This window comes from Vipera berus (genome assembly GCF_964194415.1).
Source record: "Vipera berus genome assembly, chromosome: 2".
Taxonomy (NCBI): domain Eukaryota; kingdom Metazoa; phylum Chordata; class Lepidosauria; order Squamata; family Viperidae; genus Vipera; species Vipera berus.
The window spans coordinates 139,954,817-139,979,016 of record NC_138203.1 but is presented as its reverse complement, the minus strand read 5'-3'; the positions used below and the strand labels follow the sequence as shown (position 1 = coordinate 139,979,016).

Here is a 24,200-nt window from a genome sequence, read left to right as displayed (position 1 = left end):
TTAGGGTTATATTTATCAGTTAAGAAAATGGTGCCTGGAATTTCCTGCTTCTATTGCAGTTAATAAGACAGCAGGCCACATTAATACACATGATGATGTTGAATACCATAATGTCTACATGGTAGTGGAAGCAACGATGGCAAAAACATGAAGAGTCAATGGTGTTGAGTTAAATTAGATTGAATTTTTGTTCTCCTTTATTTTCCATACTATTTCTCTCCTTTTTTTCCCTTATACTTTGTATAACCCTGCTTAACCAAAAATAAAATAGTGTGATGGGCATGTATAATATGTAGTAAAAATATTGCTTCCAAGTCATAGGCTTTATTCTGTACTGGTCAATACAGTAGCTGCTCTTGAACAGTATCCAGAAACTTTTAGTTTGTACAAAATGTGGCGGTGCAGACCGTTCTGTGTGCTCCTAGGCAGTCCATGTTACACCTAAGAGCTGCACTGGTTGCCAGTTTGCTTCCAGCTTCAATTCAGTGTGCTGTTTTTAAGCTTTAAAGCCTTTCCTGGCATCGGACTGGGCTATATGAGGAACCATCTCTCCTTGATTACAACAGCTTGCCATGTTAGATCTGGCATAGAACGCATGCAAAGGGGTGGGATTGTTGTTGGCTAGGGATTTACGTTTGGTGGATTCCGGGAGATCTACCTTTTTTTGCTGTGGTGCCCACCTTATGGAATATCCTTCCGCCTGGAATCAGATGGGTGCCCTACTTAAGCTGCCAGGCATGGGACTCCCAGAGAATCTAAGATCTGTCCTGATTACTCCATTGCTGAAAGGGCCATTTTTATTCTTTCATCCAAGGTAGTTTTGTTTTTATGTTTATTTATTACTGTGACGTTTGGATTTTTATCTGTTTTGGCTGTTTTATTTAATGTTGTGCTCTACCCAGAGTCCTTTTGGGTAAGACTGCCAGCTATATAAATTTGATTAATAAATTTAAAACATTTGTTGGTATGCCTTTCTTCTAGACTAATGGTAATACTGGAAAGAAACTGGACAAAATATATTATAATTAACTGTATTTCTGCATGACAGAGGAAAAAGAGATTGGTGGGAGACTAACATCTAAAATGAACTGAATTGACCTATCCTTGAAATATGATGTGTATGTGACAATAACACTGATTAGTGCTTCCCCATACAACAGCACTAATAATCAGTGGGAGAGCAATGAAACTTGCAAATAGCTAGAGATCTGTCAAAAATGGTGGTCATGTTATAATTTGGTCAGTGCAAGATAAACAGACAGGAGGTTCAACTGGAGACAGCAGGTCAATGGAGCAGATCCCACATGGTTCTTCATCGTAGAAGGGACCACTTAATCTGTTCCTTTGCTGATTGCAGTACCTGCAAAAAGAAGGTGGTAAACATTGGTGGTGACATGGATTTCTGTCCACCCACATAACTCTTTTACAGAAAAAAATCTCAGAAGAGCAGTTCGTAACATAAGAGAAATTAAAGCTGAGAAGGGCAAAACTAGTATCATGCACTAGTTTGCAAACGCAAATCCTGGGTCCTAAATAAAATAGGGGGGGGTCCATTTTTTCAAAACCACAACTGACTAATGAAAATACTTTGTAGCATTTCAAATTCTGTAAACATATTTCCAAGTTGTAACAACTTTGCTCATCCCAGAGTGGGAGAACATCAGACGGAGGAAGGTTATTCAACAAGTCTAAAAATTCAAAGTTTGGATCACTGCAATGAAAGCTAAGACTAGTGGCGCATTCAATTCTGCGTCATGCTTCAAAACTTGCATTCGTGTGATGCAACTGTCCTCATGTCCCTAGGGTATTAGAGGCACACCTGCCTCTATCAATGTCTTCAAGTGTAAATTCAAGAAAGGTTCACTGGAAGGAAAAGACAAGGGCAGCAAGGTACGTGGAAATAAGATATCGACTTCCAGTTTCGCATTGTGGCGAGATGGGACACAGGAAGGCAGAGCTCCGCCTTCTGCACCTGATTTTGCCCTGCTGGGGGCCCTATAAAGGGCCTAAAGTCGCCCCGAAGAGGCGATGAAGAAGGAGGGGTACCTCGTCGATCATGGAGAGATGGCGGTCTCTCCGTTCGATCCAAGGAAAGCCCTCTAAACCGGCAAGGGAAAGACTGGCCACACCTTTGCAGCTGGCCATTAGCTGCTGACAACTGAAGAACAAAAGCTTTAATTAGCACACCGTAAACAGCATGTTTGGACTGGGTGAGAATATTGATCCTTTCTTTACTAGTTTACAACTGAATTTCCTGGGAAAGGATTCCAAGAAGCTTAAAACCTCCGGATGTGAACGGAAGCGGCGTTTTAAATTTTTTAATAGGGGACAGAAATACACAGTGCTGAAGTGAACGTAATATAAAGCTACATTTTTGATAAATCTGAGAACTGAGATAAATTGTTAAGATTTTGAAAAAAAATTTATTGAGGTGAAATAGAAGAAACCAACCCTTTGTTTTAAGAGTGGAGAATTTGAGTACAGCACTACAACTAGCTCCTTGGCTGCTTGGTGCATTTCTGCTCAAGGGAGAACAGCTGGCAATGACGGAAAATATTTTGGCATATTTATCATCCTGACCTCCTTGGACTAAATACCTACTGGGCTTGGACTTTTAATCTCAAGAGATAGTGGGAGAGAAAGAAAAATTTGACTTTTGAATACATCTGGCTGCTGGGAGGTTGAACATTTTGAACACATGGAACATTGTGGATTATAACCTTGCCTGGCTGATAATTTCCAGGATACTTGAAACAAAGGATTACTATAAAATATTGCAATTAGGACTGGATTATAAAGGCTGTATATAAAGACCAGAAAACTAGAGGAAATTTTGTTCCACTCTTACTGAGACTGGTGATACTAGAGGATTTCTAGCAATGATGCCTCAAGAAAAAACAAATATCTTTCAGAAGGACATACTCTCTATGCTACAGCAAATTCATCTAACAATTCTTGCACACAAAGAGGACATAAAAAGAAACCATAATGAAACTACAAATAACCTAGATCAGGGGTGTCAAACTCGCAACATCACGTGACGTGTCGTAACGTATCGCAACTTTTTTGGTATTCCCAGCAATGGAATGGGGGCGGTTTTGCTATGATGCATCCGACCCATGGGCCGGCAGTTTGACACCCCTGATCTAGATGATATAAAGCAGGGGTGTCAAACTGCTGGCCCGCGGGCCGGATGTGTCATCCGGTAGCCGCGCCCACCCCATTGCCGGCAATGGCGAAAAGGCTCCGATACATTGCGCGACGTCGCATGACGTCGCGAGTTTGACATGTCTGATATAAAGGACAAAATCTCTAAACTGAAGCTACAACTGGAAAGCTCCCAAACAATGACTACAAAGTATGAACAAATAAACCAGAAATCAGAGGGTGAAGCAGAAGAAATAGACCTAGAGATGGAGGAAATAAGAGAAGGGAAATATGGACTGCTATACACAAATAAAATACTCCAAGTTATAACAAAGTTATAACATTGTTATAACCTATAACAATGAAAATACAAAAGACCCTCTACTCCTTTCTCCAAAATGCACCTGATGACAAGGAAGAAGATTCTAGAAAATGGAACATAGAGCGGGCAGGAGAAATGTCTAGGGCACGCCATCGCCCCAGTCCTAGGCCTTCAGCTGGGTTTTATAAAACCTTTTCGCTGTAGACCTCCACCGCTATGTGCAAAAAAAAAGGTTCAATCAATCAATCAATTTCAACTTGTGGGGAAAAAGATCTCGCAAAGTTGGAATTGATTGATTGAACTTTTTAGTCCCACCCAGTCTGACGTTACCACCGCAGCCACACCCACCCAATGGGCCACGCCCACCCGGCACCTGACGATACATGTGGGTTTTGGGTTGCAGTTTGGGCACTTGGTCTCTAAAAGGTTCACCATCACTGGTCTAGGGAATGTGGATGGGCGGAGTTCCTCCCAAAAAATACTCTACCTAAATTGTCTTTCTCATGCCCAGCAGCTTGCACAAAAATAGAAAGAAAATTCTTGGGCGATTTAATTGCCCTGGCCTGGAAAGCTGCTTGGCAAAGAAAGCAAGCAAGAGTCAGACTTAAATACACAGAGGATTTGATCTATCAGAGGGAGCACTATCTCTTTAATATACTTGGTTGAACATGATTAAAAGAACGGATGACCCTTAGATGTAACTAGATTTTTATAATGAAAGATATGATTTAGAACAGGGCTTTTCAACCTTTTCACTCATTGTACCACTTTTAGGATATGGAAACATCCGAGTACCACCACTCGCCTAGCAAGGTGTCAAAAACTTGGTGACCAAAAAAAAAAAAGGAAAAAAGTAATGAAGTACAGGTAGTCCTCGACTTACAACAGTTTGCTTAGTGACTGTTCAAAGTTACAATGGCACTGAAAAAAGTGCCCCCCAAGCCACAGCCAAGCAAGACACCTGCCTGCCCACCCGGTGGCGCTCTTCCTCCTGTCCGAGGTTTTTATTCCCCCCATCTGCTGGATGGTTGCAGCAGGTTTTGGTCACTTCACATGACCCTGGGACACTGTGACCATCATAAATATGAATCAGTTGCCAAACATCTGAATGTAAATCACAAGACCCTGGAGATGCTGCAACATTCCAGCTGATCGCTGCTTTTTCTGGGCTCAGCAGAAATGCCAGGATTAGTGCTGAGCTCCAGCTAGAACCTGGCGCTGATCCTGGCACTTCCACTGAGCCCTGACAGCCCTGCAGCTCCAGCCGTCTCTCGCTCAGGCTTGTGCGATGCTGCCACCGGTTCAGCTCATTCCCCTCCCCCACTATCCCTTTTCTAGGATGGTCGCATACCACCTGCCAGGTGCCAATGTACCACAAGTGGTACCTGTGCCACTGGTTGAAAAGCCCTGATTTAGAACTAAAATAGCATTTTTTTTCCTTTTGATATGGGAAATTTGAAAATAAGATTGGTACGAATAAAATTTGCTAGCTAAATAAATGTAATTAACGTAATTAATATTTGTCATAACTGACAAAGATACTTTAAATATCGATGGGAAATCAAACTTTAATAAGAGCATGAAAACAGGATACTGATTTATGAATTGATATTATTATTTTATAATATTAGTAAAATATGATGAAGACGTCTGTACCTAATTTTGTATACATCAATAGTACTAAGAATTGTAATTGCTTAATGAGGGGAAAAGGGAAGAAATATGGAGAAGAAAGGAAGATTAAGGAAAAAATACTGGATTGTGCAGTACTAAATATATTTATATGGAAGAAGTTAATGTTAAATATGTGAACCCAGACATGGTGTTTACTAATCTTTAAAGATTGCAATTTTTAAAAATTAAACCGATAGACCTACAGGAAATAGGACATCACGCAAAATGTAAAACACTGCAGAAAATCTGACCAGAAGACATACCTGTGAGACTGTCTGTTCTGTGAGAGGGACATCCTCCCCCTAAAATAGGAAAAACAAACTCTGTTTGGTGGGATGAAGAATATCTCATTGACCTTTCTGAAAAATAGATCTGATGGGACTCCTACTTTTCTGTTCCCAATTCAGGGACTTTCCGTTCCCAATTCAGGGACTACAATTTGCCACTTAGGCCAATTGCTTATCAAGAGCGCATCCTTTGTCTTCTCCTGCCCCCACAACATTACAGCCCACTTGCAGACAATCCCAGATAAAGATGTGGAATTGTGACATCCTTTCATCTGCTGCAAATGCAAGCTAAGTAACTGTTGCCTCTGCCTGTCAGCCAATTGTGTCAGAAAGCTCCTGCCTATTGGACAGGCCGCCAAGGAAGAAAAGGTCACTTACACGTACGGCTACCCTATGTAGCACTTGCTGGGGATCACTCTCCAAAATCACCCTATAAGAGAGAAAGAAATAATTGTTCACTAAATTGAACTACATTCTTTGATGGCTCTTGGGAGGGGAGGGGTAGCAAGAGTAACAAACAGCCCGAGGAATTTCTTACCATCGAGAATGCATATTTCGTCCAGAGATATGCACTAGATCCATATACAAGTAAAGCCAAATTTGAGCATGAACCGTTTTCTAAAGACACTGGACTCACCCCCCATCCACAATTTCATCCACTGCCAGGAAAAGGCCTTCCATGTTCTCTAGGAGAGCTCGCTTCTCCACATTCTTTCTGCAAGAGATACCGAACACCACTGAGTGTGGAACTGGGGCATTGCCTGCCACTTTAGCCTCTATAGTTTGTAAGGATCAGGACCTGATTCAAAACTGAAATCCCACACGTACCCTTTATTTTAGCATGGTGTTTCTCAACCAACGATATGGTACCACTAGAAGCAAACAAGCTATCTAGGTGGAATGCGACTCCTCCCGCCCCAAAATGGAAAAAAAGCTTACAAGATAGAGGATAAGCTGAGTAGGGCAGAGCAGCCAGTGTTAGTTGAGTGTGCTGAAGCAAAGAGAACTAAGTATCACTGGATGAAGCCACCAGCAGCTTGAAATGCCTGCTTTCCCAGTCCCTGAAAACCCCGTATGGTTGTTACCAATTCTCAAACAGGCAAATCCACAGATGGACTCCAAATTAGTAATACAAGTAATAAAAAACACATCCTGACAGGGTAGCCTAATCAAAATCTGAGAAAGAAGATCAGTCTTCTCTAATGAATTCCCTTTAGGCATCTTGCACGTCAGCTCCCATACACCTCGGATATAACAATGAGCTTCTTACCGCAACATCTGACTGAGTGAGTCAAAGAGGCAGTTGAGCACAGCCATTAGCATCAGCTGCAAAGAAAAAGCACATCCCTATGATCAACATAAATGCATACACAATGACCCAAAGGCTACATTCATTCCGGAATGTTTGGAGGTTTTTCCCAGAAAAGATTGGTGTTTTGCTACAAGTCACTAGGGACCAAAGTAGGCATGGTGCGTCAGAATTATTTATTTATTTTATTTTTTATTTTAATTCCATTTATATCCCGCCCTTCTCCAAAGACTCAGGGCGGCTTACAAGCTTAGCAGTAGCCTTCATTCTATGTATATGCCTGCTTATTAGGGCTTTCACACACACACCAAGTGGCATTATTACAAAGTCAGCTTAATTATGCATCAATGTATGCGCCATTAGTCCTTCCTCTTAAGCATACATGAGAGTTCTCAGTTTAAAATGGAATAAGAGAGGGTAATGATTCAATCTTGCCACAACATCCTGTCCAAAATCAACAGCGTCGGTATTTTGCAGTTTGCAATTCAGTTTTCACACAACCTAAGGTTGCCATCATATAACAACGATTGGCAACAATGTTTTCTTCATACAGAGGTCAGCAAGACTGAAACTAAAAGTGCTACTGCAAAAAGCTGCTTTGCTGTTCCTAGAATAACATACCTCATTTTCATAGGAGCTGCCGATAACATAAAAATACAGGTCAATGCTGCTCTTGTAAACAACAGTCAGGCCTTCTAAGAGGGCAATCTCACCTGGAACAAGAGGGAAGGGAGGAAGACAAATACAACTAAATTATATTTCCAGTTCAGAGTAATGATAATATTCTGATAACAGTACAGCCACCCTTCATTTTCAAAAGCTGCCTTAACAAGAAAACGTTGCCCCAGAGTTAATGCAGTTTTTTTTAAAGAGGATCCACACTACTGTAGAAACAACTGCCTCTTACTTTTAAAAAATGTTTAGACTGTAATTACCTATCAATACTTACGTTCGTATCAATTTGCAAATCAGTGTCACGCAGAGCATTGCAGGGTGCAGCCTGAATCCAGGTTCCTGCGTTATAGTTCACCTGCACAAAGCTCTAGGGTGCTTCTCAGGAAGCAAGAAATTTGAAAGGAGTATCTTATTGCCGTCAGGGAACGTTTTTGGTTTTTTTATAGGAGGAGGTTTTGATTTTACGTAGGGAGAGGATGCATCGAAAAGAAAATTTACCTCAAAACTGAACCTTGAATGTGTTGGTTGCTCGCTCAAAACAAAATCCAGAGGGGCTTTAGGGGAGTAGGTTGGGCAACGCTGGTGGGTCGCACTTCTCTCAAAGAATTTTACTTAAGCAAATTATACTCATAGAATTTGAATGAATCATTTAAGCCTGAGTCCTAAATGCTCTATGCCAGACATGTCAAACACAAGGCCTGGGGGCCGGATCCGGCCCGTGAAGTGGTTTCATGTGGCCCGCGAAGCCATCCTGGAAACAGTGAGGGAACGGCCCCCACTGCCTTGGCCCTGGCCCAGAGACCCTCCTTCTGCCAGAGACCCTCAGATCTGTCCCACTCCTGCCCAGGCCCCCATAGGCACCCTTGATGCCAACGATGTAGAGCTGGCCATGCCCACCCAGTAGGCCATACGCACTCTAGCCACGCCCACCCTGGCCATACCCACCCTGGCCATACCCACCCGGCCCCCTGAGGGCAACCACAATGCTGATGCGGCCCTCAATGAAATTGAGTTTGACACCCCTGCTCTATGCATAAACTAGTAGCCATCCATTGAATGTAACCAATGAAAAGGAATCCGTCACGTCTTTGGAAAGGCTGGTTCCACTGTGCAACTTTTTTTTTTTTTTACCATTGGGACGTTTTCCTGACATTCAACCCAAGAATACTTTCTTTACTCTGTCTCTTGCCCTCTAGGGCAGGGGTAGGTAATCTCGGCTCTTTTATGACTCATGGACTTCAACTCCCAGAATTCCTGAGTCAGCTAGGCTAAGGTTATACTTGCTGTCAGCTATGCTAAGGTTATACTATGCTGACTCGGGAATTCTGGGAGTTGAAGTCCATGAGTCATAAAAGAGCCGAGGTTGCCTATCCCTGCTCTAGGTCGAGGGAGAGTGCATGTTCATTTTTTTCCTGGGTCATCCACTTTCTAGAATTCAAAGAGCGCTAACATTTTTTCCCTCATACTTAGCTCTTCACAGCCAAAACATTCCCAGTCTCCTCAATCACTGTCATAAGAGAGCTACATGGACTGCTCACCCTTAATGTAGCAAATTTCTCTGAAAATGAAATGTAAGTTAAAAATAACCTAGGAGTTTTTCTTTAAAAAAAAACCCCACAACTTTCTTAAAAATGTTCTTAAAACTTTCTTGTACCCATTAATTCTGTTTTTTCCCCCACAGGTATAGATCTGGCCTTTGGAATGTATTAAAAATATTGGAAAATAATTCCTCAGGGAAAGGGCGGTATATAAATGCAATAAATAATAAATAATAATAATAATAAATCATGGTCCATGGAAAACCTACTATCTGTCCGGTGGGTCTTACTGAAAATATTCTTCTCAAAAGCCTTCTGCTCCTTGACGGTGGGATAGGTGTCATCATAATACTAATAGGGGAAAAGAAAGGCTGATTAGCTGAGAGGCAAAGAAAGAAAACAAGTGGCCAGATTCAAATAAGACATGCTAAAGGCAACTTCATATATTAAAATCAGGAACAGAGGATCCTGTTACATAGGGCCAGGCCACCATTTCCAAGAAACATGCCAGTTGGGAGTTAATGTAAATTATGAACTCAAGAATATTGAGAAGGCCAATGACTCCTCATGTCTGCCACATCTATAAGGTGTGGAAGGGTATTCTAAGTTTCTTTTCCATCATAATAACCCCGACAGGCATCTCCCTGTTTTCTACAAAGGGGGAACTGAGACAGATATAAAGCATTTGAATTTGGGTAAGAGGAAGTTGAGCCAAGATCTCATAAATTCTCCACCCAAATCAAATGTAGCTGTAGGTTATAAAGTGGGAAACACATTTCCTGGGCCGCTCAACATAGTACAGTAGAGCAGAAAAAGATGTGACAGCTTCATTTAACAAAGAAAAAAAAGAAGCAATTCTACACCAGAAATTTTTCAATAGTTACAGATTTGGGGAATGTGGAGGCACTGCGGGCAAACCTTGCAATTAGAGCTACAGTTTGAGTTCTTCTTAAAACTTTTCACTTTTCCATTCTTTACAGTCCCCACGATTTACCTTAGCAAACAGACGGTCTCCATCATTGTCTAAAATCAGAATGGCTTTCACTGTGTAGAGAGATGGTTCCTGGGGAAAAAAGAAAAAGATACACATTCACTGTTCCATTCAATTAATACCAAGTGCCACTTGTTTTTTTATGTCGTGTAGAGATGTACAGCATCACCTTCATCATCATCACACTGAACAAAACTACAGTATGTAGATGTTGAGGTGAAATAAAATCTACATTCTGTCCCAAATTTTATTCAGCTGTTGTGACAGAAATGAGTTAAACAAACTAAAACCATAGAAAAGGACCCTGAAACTCCTACACTGCCAACTCTGGGGCTGATTCCAAGGTTTATAGTTCTACATACATGTTTTCAAGCTTCACATAGCCCTTCACAAGGACTAGAAACTTCATTTCTTTTTTTCAAGAGGATGAATTGTCAGAGATCGAATGACATTTTAGTCTGCTACCATTTTAAAATGTGAAGAACACATATAGCTCTACTGATGAAATAAATCTGTCACAATATATCATTCCAGGTCTGCGTAACTTACAAATCTATTCAGTCTAATGCAGTCACTTGGTAAGTAAGTAAGAGATGCTGGGAGTTAGGCATGTATAAATTTGAATGCTACTACTATTACTACTACTACTACTACTACTACTAAAAATAATAATACTGAGCTGCTGCAAGGAGATCTCAGTCTGATTACAAAAACAAAGGCAAAACAAAGAAGCAATAATGGTACATTGAAATATCTACAAGAAATACCATTTGCCAACACGTAAGTGGGACTATAAAACAGACAAATAGTAGAAAATGAAGAAGCTAAAGTGCTCTGGAGCTTTAGAATTCAGACAGACAAGCACCTGCCATTCAGCACCCTTAACAATGGTTGCTAAGACAGACAAAAATGTCTGGACAGTGGATACTGCAGTACCTGGAGAAAGCAGAAGAGAAAAGAACTGGAGAAAAATACGAAGACCTGCAAATATAACAACTGGGGCAAAAGAAAGTAAACGTAGAATCAATAGTCATAGGTGTCTTGAGTGTAATCTGAAAACATATGAAACATCACATGAACACTCTTGGCATTGACAAACTCATCGTCAGCCAATTGCAAAGGGCAGCTATACTTGGAAGAGCTTACATCCTGCAACGATACCTTTTACACAATATCAAACAATAACATCTGTCTATCACAGGTCCTCAGGAAAGATTCAGTAGATGGGTAAAAATGTCCTCCAGGCTAAACATCTGGTTGACTGTGCGACCAACCATAATGTGATCTGGAATGTTTCAACCTGGAATTAAGGAGAAACTTCCTAACAGTGCGGACAATTAACCAGTGGAATAGCTTGTTTTCAGAAATCATGGGTGCTCCATCACTGGAAGTTTTTAAGAAGAGACTGGACAGTCACTTGTCTGAAATGGTATAGGGCACAGGTCTGCAACCTGTGGCTCCGGAGCCGCATGCGGCTCTTTCAGCCGTCTCCTGCGGCTCCCAGTCCTCTGCCATGTGCAGTCCAAAAAAAAAAAGTGGGACTAAAAAAGTTCAACCAATCAATTCAAATATGCAGGGTAGGTGCATATCTTGCCTTGGCTCCACTCTTCAAACCCTGTTCTGCACATGGGCGCATGTACGCACATGCGCACACATTTTTGCGGCTCCCAGTTTTTCCCTTTGTGAGGGAACCGGTTCCGAGTGGCTCTTTCACTGTTTCAGGTTGCTGACCCCTGGTATAGGGTCTCCTGCTTGAGCAGGGGGATGGACTAGAAGACTTCCAAAGTCCCTTTCAGCTCTATTTCTATTAATTCTTATTCTTATTCCTATCCTATTCTATTGCAAAGAAGAGAGGATTTCCACTGTACCTGTAAAAATTTCACCTTTAGGTTCTTGGAGCCTGAGCCTTTTTATGAGAGAAGTAACAAGACAAGACCGTAAATTTTGCAGATTGCTCCTCAACTAAAAAAAAAGTGAAGGTACTGCTCTAAATTCAATAGCAGAACTAAATCTGGTTCCGTCAAATATCAGCTTGTCAGACCTACGACCAGTTATAGCTTCCATCGTAGGTAAATACGCAACATAAAACTTTCCAGCCCAATCCCGACATACAGTTATGGAAATATGGACAACTTTCTTGCCACGTTTAGAGCTCAATGAGATATTCTAATCGGATTCAAACAGGACTGTAGTAGTTGCATGGTAGAGCACATCCTCTGCCTAAAGAAGGAACTCAAGACAAAATTCCTGGTCAGCTTCAAGATAGGCTTAATTAAAAAAAACCTATCAAACATCAACAGTTGGACTTGGCATAAACCAGCTTCCCAAATTCCTAACAGTCTCTTGAGGTGAAGCTGGAGAGAGAAAGGGCCAGAGGAGAGCCAATTTTTCCCTGATGGATGCTGAAAAGCTCTCGAGACAAAGTTCTGTGATGCACTGACTTCCATGTAGCCACAGTCAAAGTGTATAACAGAACTTCACCTCAAGCGCTGTAACAGGTCCTCTCTGGGAGCAGAAGACAGATCTATGGAACAGACCTGCATGCAGATATGTCAACCTTGACGCAGAATTTAAGCCTGTTTACTCATCCCGAGCCACTGTGCTACTGATACAGTTAAAGGCCAAGAGAGCAAGCAGAGAGAATGCTTTCTCTTAAGTTTTATGAAACGAGAATTCCTGATAATTATGGAAGTGGGCAACATCATTCTTCGTACGATTAAGCCTGAAGCTATCCCAAACCAAAGTCTGGCACCTAGAATTTAAAACAAGTGATAATCAGGTTTCTTGAAATGATAAAAGTCTTTTTGCACAGCAACCTACCTGTATTTCATGGAATTCCATAAGAAGCTGAATATTATCCTAGTTCTACAGCACGGGTGTCAAACTCGCCATGTCACGTGACGTGTCGTGACATATCGTGACTTTTTTCGCATTGCTGGAGCTGTAGTGGTTATGGCCTCCGCATGATGCAACCGGCCCATGGGCCGGCAGTTTGACACCTCTGTTCTACAGTGTCCAGCAGTTCTGCTTGTACAGGACCCAGATTCGTCACGAGACAACCCACAGGACTAGAACTTAGAAAATGTTACAAGGCATATGGAGCTGGGAATACTCGACAGTTCTCAATGCAGCTGCTTTTATTTTCTAGGGAATTCTGTGATTTCTGCAATTATTGAGGGTTCTTAGATCACAAGACCAATAAATCAGGCCAGCCATGTATTATTATCATGTATGTCATATTGTTCCAAACTATATTTTCAAGTCATGCAAACAAACGTGATAGGCTAACTTCTTCTTCGATCGAACGCTCTCTCATTACAAGATTTGTCAGAATAATTTGCTATAGAAAATGAGATGCTAGAACTGGGATTGCAAGGGTTTTCTACATGAAGAGAGAAACATGAAGAAACTGCCAGTTTCCATAGGAAGATGGAGACAAAAAAAATCAGTATTCCTCTGTGGCTCTCTCATCCATTATCAGAGAGAAATGAATATGAACAGAGAAAATTCAAATGTTTTTCCAACTCTCTTCTTTCCTATTTACACACGCACAAATTCATCTCACAAACATAGGAGGCAGAAGTGTGGTAGGAATTTTCCTCCCTTTCTATAATATTTCACTTCATATGAGTCTTATATGCATGGATCTCAATGTGAGAGATCGGTTTTACAGCAAGATAAGGAATCTGAATTCTGCACTGAAGCTCTTGGAAATTGCAAGCACAACAGTACAAATATCTAAAGCTATGCAACCAATGACGAATACAAATATATCAGAGAAGCATTCAGTTACCTGATCTAATCCAGACTGAATGCTGACACAAATATGGACAAATGACTAGCACTTGTTTTATTTCCAGGAAGAGAAAAAGAGATGCTTACCATATACATATCAGAGTAGAATTTATACATCTCTTTAGCAGAGAGACTAGTTTATATTGGAGAGAGAGAGAGATTAAACAACGTTTAAATCTACAATGAGCACTAACTAGGCCAGAAGAGGCGTATTTTTCCCCCCTCTGAAGCCAAAGTTCAAGCCAAAGGCTGCTTTGAGCAATCAACCATTTGAACAAGACGTTAAGAGTGACTACCCAGTTTATTCTGATCATTTAATTCTGAAGTTTCAATAAATTAAAGTTCAGTCAATTAAACTAGGTGTGCAGTGGCCCAGATGGTCTGCACGATAGCAGTAGTACTGCCATAAAGATTTTACAGATTTTACAGCTGCCAGGATCCCCAAGGAAGAAGTGTGTTTGGAAAGGGAGAGAAGGTTGGGAAGAATTATATATGTGTTTGTTTTATTTGCAGAAGACATTTGGAAAAGCTGCCTGGAGGAGGCAGAGCCATTTAAAGTGAAGTTCACAGAAAGCCAATATAGCCCACATGCAAGGTAATAAAAAGATGAGAAAAAATATTGTTAGAATCTAATGGGCCCAACTCATACCATTTCCAAGTTAGGTAATCAGTGTGGAAAAAGTGGCACACACTCCAAAGCAAAATAAACTACCTGTGATTTTTTCCCCCCAAAGTTGTCAGTGGTGCAGTTCTTAAGAAACTCAAGAGTTAAATCTGGCCAAACTGCAGTTAGTTAGATTCAGGGAAAGTCTAACCTTGTTGTGATATTCATACCTCAGAGCCATTACAGAATCCATCAGATTAGGGAAAGTTGGTTTATGATTCCTCCCACTTTTGAGAATGAGACCAACTCACTTTGATAAGCTCTGTGAATGATTTTTGGGGTGGGTGGGTGGGGTTATACACTAATGCAATATGCTTTATAATCCAATCTCATGTGACTGACACTCTGAAATAACTCGTGCTGAGGTCCATCTCAAATGCACGGAATGTAGGTTTATAGCTTTATTAACTTTTGGTAGTATAAATTGTTACTTTGTGTGCTTCATATTTTGTCTTGCCATATGCTCTGATCTGCACTATTAGGAATGGAGGGTAGGGAGAAATGGCAGTTTTTATTTGATTGATGAAAATATATTCGACTATGTTCCTACTATCAGCGCTGCTCAAGGCAGCTAACAATATTAAAATAGATGATAAAATATAAAGAGCAACACATAAAAATCAATCAGACACATATATTCTTAAAAAAAATGAAGCACGCATCCATTAATCCCTCTGTGAATAGCTTAAAAGCCCACCGCATGACTGAATAAAAATCTGCTTATCAAAATAGAGACAAGTGATTTAGTTAAACTGCCTTCTCTTGGCCAAGAGATTCAGATCTGTCACCCAGAAAGCTTCCTCTCACATTCCTAATAAATGTGCCTCAGATGATGGTGTAATGCAAAAAAGGACCTCTTCTGAATAGGTTAATACCCAGGCAGCCTCTCAAAGGCAAGACGATCTTCCAGATACTCTGATTCCAAGGCATACTGAGTTTTGTTGTTTATTAGAAATACACTGAACTGTGCTCTCAATGGTTGATGGGAGGTTATTAAAAGCACCTTGGTCAACAGGCCAGCACTATAAACCACCTGAGGTTTCCGATCACTTTTTCTAAGCAATTCAAAGTAGAAAATGTAAGCGCTACCCAACAGGGATGCAAAACACTTGTGTCAATATTGCTGGCGTGGACCTTGGCAAAAATGGATGCAGGTGATATATTATCTTTAATTGTGACAACCAAGTCTAACCAGCAAACTGCCAACCGTACCTTCAGGAAGCAATACTATTTTACCCAAGATAGTTGTTCTAACATGGTTAATGCAGTGATTCTCAAAAACTGTCCCACTCAGTACATGCTAGAAAATAGTTCAGTCAGAAAGAATATAATTGAAGTACATTATCAATTTTATCTTTGTGCACACGGCACAAAGATGTCTGAAAATAGCCTAAGAGATCTCTAAAGAGACCATACTGTGCCCCTTTTATTAAGATGTTCAATCAGTTTCTAGGCTATGCCTCTGCATCTCAAGATTTAAAAAAAGCTGCAGTTTCTTTTTTGTCATAGTCTCAAATAGATTATACCCACTCCAGATAGAGACATATAATACCTCAGTGAAACATTCAGTTTAAACTCCAGTATGAATACTAGTTTCCCACAGTTCCAAAATGGAGAAGAATCATCTGCTTCCTACAATCTAAATAAAATGGTATTTGAACCTGAATATTTTATTTATTTTATTAAGTTTGTTTGTTGTTCATCTCACCACAAGGCAACTCTGGACAGCTTACAACTTTAAAATTTTGGTTCAAAATCAACTCAATTCTGGATTATTCATGTAAATTTGTAAAATGATATTAAACCATAGGCAATTAAATATAAAATGAGAATAACCAAACAACCTCCTAGCAGATGTACTGTAATACTGAATGGGCCAAGGTTTTTTAGCATGCAATGGCTATACATAAAAACATTGCTCACAAGAATATCAGGTACCATCATAATCAAGTAGTAAAAGGCAAATTCAAAATGGACTACCTGCAGGCAATTTCAATTTCTCTGTACATAGTTAAGAGCATTTTCTTCTACAAAAAGCATTGCTGACAATATATTTTTTTAAAAAAATCCTATTTTAACCTCATGGCATTCCATGAGGTCAGATTATCTTGAAATGACAAGACTTAAGATCCCTGATATGGTATCATGTACATCAGTAACAAATAAAAAGATAAAAATCCTCATGCTATTTTGATTTTTTTTAACCCTTTTTTAGCCTACCAAGGGGAAAGAAGAACATACATTTAATAAAATGAGTCATTTAGTGAGCTATATAACTAAAAGCATTATACCATTTATTCTACTATTAAACTGAATCAAACTGTTCAGGACTGTTTAGAACTAAACTGAAGTATTTTCAGGAGCACAAATCCAGAATATTATTCAGCTAAACAAGCAGGAAAGTCTAGTAGTTGACCCATATTGCCTTTCCAAGTCTTGAAGTCACTGAACTAATGCAACATTAACATATATGCAGTGGTGCCCAATTTTTTATTGGGTACATTACAAAAAGGAATAGATGGGGCTACACCAAAAACTTTCATTTCATTGATATTTAATTGAAATTAATTATACTTACCATGATTCTAGTTATACTTGTAATCACTTATCCTACCACATTAAAAGTTATAATCTGATAGCAAGTTTGGGAAGTCTCTGCAGCCACAAGTAGCTCTGAGCCTCAGGCGGTACATCTCTAATTTTAAAGAAGTAGTTGTAACACCAGCAAGTCCAGAGTTTAAGAATACAGAAGGTAATGAAACCAAGATGGCTTATATCTTTTATAAATCAATAAATGAAGCTATTGTTTACAAGAGACTGACCTTAAGCACCCTTTTAATGCAGGTTCTGGAAACAATGCTGTGTAAAGTTTAGAATCAAATCAGCTCACTTTTTTTTTCCAAAGGAAAAACTAACATTGTTGGGTACCTGCAAAATTGAAAACATTCAACTCATTTTCCCATCTCAAATACTAATCTTCTTTGCCATTATCTCTGGATAACCCAGAAGAGTAAGAGAATCAGAGCTGGAAGGGGGCCGTTAGACCATCAAGTTGGATCTCCTGCTTGGTGCAGGCATTTAAATTATAGCATCCCAGACCTGCAGCATGAACACAATAAGGAGAGCCCACCGGTTTCCTGTGTAACTGGTACCAATATCAACTATTCTTATTCTTCAGAAGTTTTTCCTATCTTTCAAGTGGAATCTGGCTTTAATCTCAAATTCATTATTCCACTTTCTGTACTGTGGAATGAGAAAGAAGAGTTATTATGCTGCTTCTATAAATCAACCTTTTAAGCTATTTCAGGAATGCTGTCACGTCCCTCCTTGTTGTTTTTTAACATCCCCAACTCCTTCAGTCTTTTCCCATAGCCTATACTTTTTCGTCCCCTGATCATGCCTTTCTCTGATCCTGCTGAATTTTTTTCCTAGATCCTTTTTAAAGCATAGTACCTAGAATTAAGCACAATAACTGAGGTGTGGTCGGTCCAATGGAGAATAGAGCAGAACAATTGCTTCTGTGATTTGCAAAGCAGGTTTCAGTTCACCGAGCCTAAAAAAAAAAGCATTTTCTTGCTTTGCAGGCACAGCACACTGATGGCTCATTTTAAGTTGGTAGTTGACAAATTATTTTAAAAGCATCCAACTATTAAATGCACTCACTTCTTTTAAATTGCACTGTTATTTTAAGTCCCATTTTTTTTAAAATTCCATTTATATCCCGCCCTTCTCCGAAGACTCAGGGTGGCTTACAAGCTTATCAGTAGCCTTCATTCTATGTATATGCCTGCTTATTAGGGCTTTCACACACACACACACCAAGCGGCATTATTACAAAGTCAGCTTAATTGCCCCCAACAATCTGGGTCCTCATTTTACCTACCTCGGAAGGATGGAAGGCTGAGTCAACCTTGAGCCTGGTGGGATGCGAACCTGCACTAATTGCAGGCAGCTGGTGTTACTTAAGGAGGCATCAGCCCACTGCTCCACCATTTCTTTGACCTGTTATGATTTGTTTTGAATATTATTTCTATTTCCAGGTGAGGGGTTCTCAACTTATTTTTTTTTTGCTCATGGAGCCCTTCTTGGTCTCATTTACCCTCTGCGCAAAGTGTTTTACTGTCTGTGCTGTTTATTAATCTGTATCACATACTGTACTATAAACTGTAGCAATTTTCATTGATTATGCTGCTGAAATTAGCAGAGATACTGAAATGTGAGAATTATGACAAATGCCTTGCTGTAAGTTTGAATAGTTCTCTCAGAAATTTACTGTGGCTGCCTAGCAATACAGCATGACTTCATAAGGGCCCATAGGGCCCATGTTGAGAATCACTGCTACAGAGCAGTACTTCTTAAACTTTTTACTCTCAGGACCCCTTCCCATATTATGGATGACCCCCAACAGCTTTTGTTTATAAAATGATACATTCACAGAATATTTATTGGGTCATAGAAAAATAACAGTATTAAATCCATCAGATTACTAACATAAATCCTCCATAAAATATTATTTAGAAATAAAAACGAGAAGAGTGACATTATTTTAAATTTTTGCAAATATCTTCAATGTCTGGCAAATAACTGTGATTTTTAGCTATCCCATTCAATTTTATGTTACAACATTCCACTAATGCTTCAATAGTTTGCCAGCTAGAATAGGTATTCATTGTTGTTGTTGTTAGCTGCGAAGTCGTGTCCGACCCATCGCGACCCTATGGACAATATTCCTCCAGGCCTTCCTGTCCTCTACCATCTTCTGGAGTCCATTTAAGCTCACGCCTACTGCTTCAGTGACTCCATCCAGCCACCTCATTCTCTGTCGTCCCCTTCTTCTATTGCCCTCGATCTTTCCCAGCATTAGGCTCTTCTCCAGTGAGTCCTTCCTTCTCATTAGGTGGCCAAAGTACTTGAGTTTTAGCTTCAGGATCTGGCCTTCTAAAGAGCAGTCAGGGTTGATCTCCTCTAGGACTGACCGGTTTGATCGCCTTGCAGTCCAAGGGACTCGCAGGAGTCTTCTCCAGCACCACAGTTCAAAGGCCTCAATTCTTTGGCGCTCAGCCTTTCTTATGGTCCAACTTTCACTGCCATACATTGCAACTGGGAAGACCATAGCCTTGACTATACGCACTTTTGTTGACAGGGTGATGTCTCTGCTTTTTAGTGTGCTGTCTAGATTTGCCATGGCTTTCCTCCCCAGGAGCAAGCGTCTTTTAATTTCTTGGCTACAGTCCCCATCTGCAGTGATCTTGGAGCCCAGGAAAATAAAATCTGTCACTACCTCCATTTCTTCCCCATCTATTTGCCAGGAATTGAGAGGGCCAGATGCCATGATCTTGGTTTTCTTAATGTTAAGTTTCAACCCAAGTTTTGCACTCTCCTTCTTCACCCGCAACAAGAGGCTCTTTAGTTCTTCTTCACTTTCTGCCATTAGAGTGGTATCATCTGCGTATCTTAGGTTGTTGATATTTCTTCCGGCAATCTTAATTCCAACTTTTGATTCATCTAGCCCTGCCTTTCTCATGATGTGCTCTGCATATAAGTTAAATAGGCAGGGCGACAGTATACAGCCTTGCCAGACTCCTTTCCCAATTTTGAACCAATCAGTGGTTCCGTGTCCAGTTCTCACTGTTGCTTCTTGATCCGCATATAGGTTTCTCAAGAGACAAATAAGATGGTCTGGTACTCATATTCATAAGAAACACTAATTTCTGCATCTTATCCTATCTGCTTCTCATAAAAAACTTCAATTGGACCCAAGTGCAAAGATAAATGCTTTGGCAATAATAAAGGGGAAAAGAATGTGAGATCATTAAAAACATCTTAGTTCTTCAAACAAATCAAATCATCATTAACCAAAAGAACTCCCACTATCAGGTTAGATTTTTTTTTGCAAAACAACTTTTGAATTGTTATAGTCAGTGTTATTATTGTGTATTACTGTTCCCCTAAGCTACAGCAAGACAACCCACTATTTTACAAATTCTACTAAGAGATCTGCAGTAGAATTTCTGATTCTCTGCTGTTCAACCAACTTTGGATGCTAAGGAGGATCAGGGATGGCAGGTTCCTAGATGGGAGACCACTAGAACAAATTGCAAGCTATATTAGGAAGTTAAAAAAAAAGTCTACTTCCACCTCGAAAACTACTTCCATCCCATTGCCAAGAATATTATATGGTTATATATAAAATCAAGCTTGACTCAAAGGCATTTTACCTATACTTAAATTATACTGCCAAGACTTGACAACCAAGAGTTCCAAGACAAATTCTTAGGCCTATCATCCTTTAATTCTATGTCCTTTGTATTATTTTGAGGCATTATCTGATACATACTTAGGTTTCACTATTATCTCACATGTCTGACACCTACTAAGCCTGCTTTAGAAAACCGTAACTGCTGCCCCCTAAAAAGCAGACCTTCCCAGCATTAATGTTATTAGACCACAGGGATAAATTCTGGTATTTTTAATTTCACTACAAGTGTAGTAAATATTAAGAAAAAGAGGGTGGGATGCAGAAGAGTCAAAATTTGAAAATCATAAATAAAATTTAATGAGGTAGCTGGTCATACCAGAAGCAGATTCAAAATGTTATCAAATGCTCCAAATTATAAATTATTCCATCTATTATTACAATTTTATGCCATAATATTTTTCTCTTCAAACATGAAAATACATTCCAGCTCCTACAAAATATCTTAGAGTGTCTTGTTGATCTTGTATTTGCATTAATGGCATGTTATGTATTTGAAATGTGGCTGACTGACAAAGAGATGGATACATACTGGTTCTCCACTGTTCGGAATAAGGCCAACACCACAGGGTTGGGGACCTTATTGAGTACCCCAAGATTTCAACCCAAGTCTATAAAACAATTTATAAAGCACAGAGATTCCAACTGAAAGTTACTCTCAGCAGGATATATTTCCAGAAGCTGTCAAGACTTCCTTAAGATTGTGCTAAACAGGATTCCAAAATGTCAAATAGAAATATACGACATGCAAATGTGATTTCATAAAAACCCATGTTGTGGTATAATTGTAGACACTTAGCTAGCAGTCAGTGAACATTTAATGTTCTATGTTTTACAAAATATGTGCTGGATATTCATGGAAAATCAACTTTCACTAGAACTCTAATGAAAAGAATAAGAGTGATACTGATTTCAAATGAAACATACTCCCAACAACTGCATTTAGGATTATTTGCTCAACTTCAGAAAATATATTGTTGTCAGGTTTCTCATCACTATCAATGGATGGCAACAGGAGGTGGAACTCTTCATAAAATTTGTGATGTATCAGAGGAATATGGTTGACCATTATAATAACATGCTGGACTGGATTTTTAGCAAGACTGTTATTTCTTATCTGTTAAAGGCTAGATCAGCATTACCATTTTCTAATACGCTCCAGTGTAGATGTATTATTGAAAGAAATTAAGCAGGACATTTTTCCCATTGTTCATTTGTATTTTATCTGTCCTGTGGCTGTTAGGAAGCTGACCTCTATGAAGTGAGAATTGGATATTTTACTTTGAATTTGTACTATTCTAACATGGAGACTTCAATTGTCTTCCTATGATATCAAGGTATTGTATCTCCAGATGTCCTCAAAAGTTTGGGGCAGACACAAGCTTTCATGGCACAAAGATTTACTGGCTTTTAAAAGGGGCACATGTTCCAAAATGAAAACAGAATCAGATGAATAAAATACAGTGAATATGCTTTGTACTTTATACAGGTAGTCCTCGACTTACGACCAAAACTGAGCCCAAAATTTCTGTTGAGACATTTGTTAAGTGAATTTTGCCCCATGATACGACCTTTCTTGCTACAGTTATTAAATGAATCACTGCAGTCGGTAAATTAATAACACGGTTGTTAAGTAAATCCAGGCCTCCCCCATTGACTTTGCTTGCCAGACGGCTGCAACAAGGGAGCACATGACCTTGGGACACAGCAAATGGTCATAAGTATGAATCAGTCGCCAAGCATCTGAATTTTGTTCACGTGAACGCCTCTGATGCACACTGCAGGTCATATTCAGAGCCAAGCTGTTTTGCACCACTGCTCATCCCAAAGAAGTTCCAAGGTCCTTGAAATATTGTTTCACAACCTCCTGGTTTAAGAGGCAAGTTCTGTAATCAAACATATTTCTGGGAGGGGGGGGGGAAATCTCCTGCTCCTGAAGCCAGGTCAGCAGCAAGCAGTAAGAACTACCAAGTTCAAGAATGCTTTTCTTCAAAGGAAGTCCTACTTTACTCATCTGTGGAATGGGAACCAAAAGACTTTCCCCGGCTTTTTGTCCTTTCCTCGATGAAATTCATAGAGGGAACAGCAACCACAGGATTTCTTTTTTCTGTAAGAACAGAGCTAGCTTGCCTGACATTTCTGCAGCTGTGAGCAGAGAACCTCTTTAAGACTAGACAGGAACTTTCCTTTGCTCTGTACCAGGGGTAGGCAACCTCGGCTCTTTTATGACTCGTGGACTTCAACTCCCAGAATTCCTGAGCCAGCCATGCTGGCTCAGGAATTCTGGGAGTTGAAGTCCACGAGTCATAAAAGAGCCGAGGTTGCCTACCCCTGCTCTGTACCATTCTGCCTGATGTGTCAAGCAGCACCTGGAGCTTCTTCCACCCTCAGCCTGCTGTCCCCTCTCCGCCATATGGACTGGCCCAGCCTCCCTGCATCTCCTCAGGTGGCTGGGCCCGGACTCCCTCCAGAGGAGCTCAGGCCCAAGCCCAGAAGCACCCCAGCAGCAACCGACTAGCTCCGCCCCGCCCACTGCCCGTCTCCATGGTAACAGGCGCGCACCCCAGCAATTCTCCCTCTCCCCTCTCTTGCCCCTCGGGCTCCTACCAGGATCAGCGCCTCCATCTTGGTCGCCCCGGTGCCGACGTGGAGCACAAGCCGCGGCTGCACAGCATTGGCTGGCTCCATGCCAATCGGTTCCTTAGACCACGCCTCCACCTTTCTTAAGCGAGCGCTCATTGGCTAAGTCGCTTCTTCCTAGTCTAACCTTTGCATCCCGTTTTCCTACCTCCTCCTCCTGCCAGGGCTACCTTTTGCGAATTTCTAGCGTAAGGCGTGACGCACCTTGAAGGCCCTCCTTCCGCTGTGATTCGAAGATGAAGCTGCCGCTCACTTGCCGTGGGGGTCTAGGCCAGGGGTAGGCAACCTCGGCTCTTTTATGACTCGTGGACTTCAACTCCCAGAATTCCTGAGCCAGCATAGAGCCGAGGTTGCCTAGCCCTGGTCTAGGGCGGAGGAGGACGGGGAACGGAAGAATGTGACCGTTTCCATGGTGAATTGAGAAAGCGGTCAGGCCGTTTCGGCGCTGGATAATTATTGGCCAGATGCGATCACATGACCAGGAAGAGACACTCTTCCTGCAAATGGGAGAAGCATAGTTCGATTCGTTTTCAAGGAGGGGATTCCATTGCTAATGTTTTAACGCGGAGTTGTGTACGGAAATTCAGCGGAAGCCTTTGGTGTGATCCCGTTATGAGGAGTTCAGCTGTATTGCGAGTTTTTTGGAAGAAGTCTAACGGACGAGCGTGCAAAGTGGAGCTGGAGAGAGTGGTGTTCGTCGGCGGCAACAAAAGCAGCGAAGAGACTTGTGGCATTTTAAAGGCGAAAGCTTTTGTTGTGACATCAGCACTCATCAGCTAAAGCTTGCTTCCTAAAATCCACGAAGTGTCCTCAGGATATTCCTTCGGTCCTTGTTTCCTCTCTTTTGTGTACATTATCCTATTTTTATTTTATTTATTTATTACATTTATATCCCGCCCTTC

General features: G+C 40.6%; 1 protein-coding gene across 2 annotated transcripts; it reads right to left on the bottom strand.

Annotated features, from left to right (window-relative positions):
* Positions 1 to 1,207: 1,207 nt before the first annotated feature.
* COPZ1 (COPI coat complex subunit zeta 1) lies at positions 1,208 to 23,420 on the bottom strand. 2 transcript variants are annotated; one of them, XM_081315797.1, is made up of 10 exons: positions 23,266 to 23,420; positions 9,947 to 10,015; positions 9,222 to 9,303; positions 7,361 to 7,452; positions 6,701 to 6,756; positions 6,068 to 6,145; positions 5,809 to 5,860; positions 5,407 to 5,445; positions 2,047 to 2,158; positions 1,208 to 1,360 (listed from the first exon to the last, which is right to left on the bottom strand). In XM_081315797.1, exons 1-10 carry the CDS (start codon positions 23,395 to 23,397, stop codon positions 1,332 to 1,334), a joined length of 741 nt encoding a protein of 246 aa, XP_081171923.1. In that variant the 5' UTR covers positions 23,398 to 23,420; the 3' UTR covers positions 1,208 to 1,331. The 2 variants fall into 2 exon arrangements, with proteins under 2 accessions (XP_081171923.1, XP_081171924.1); XM_081315798.1 differs by lacking the exon at positions 2,047 to 2,158 and having other exon boundaries at positions 23,266 to 23,416.
* Between the last annotated feature and the right edge of the window lie 780 nt (positions 23,421 to 24,200).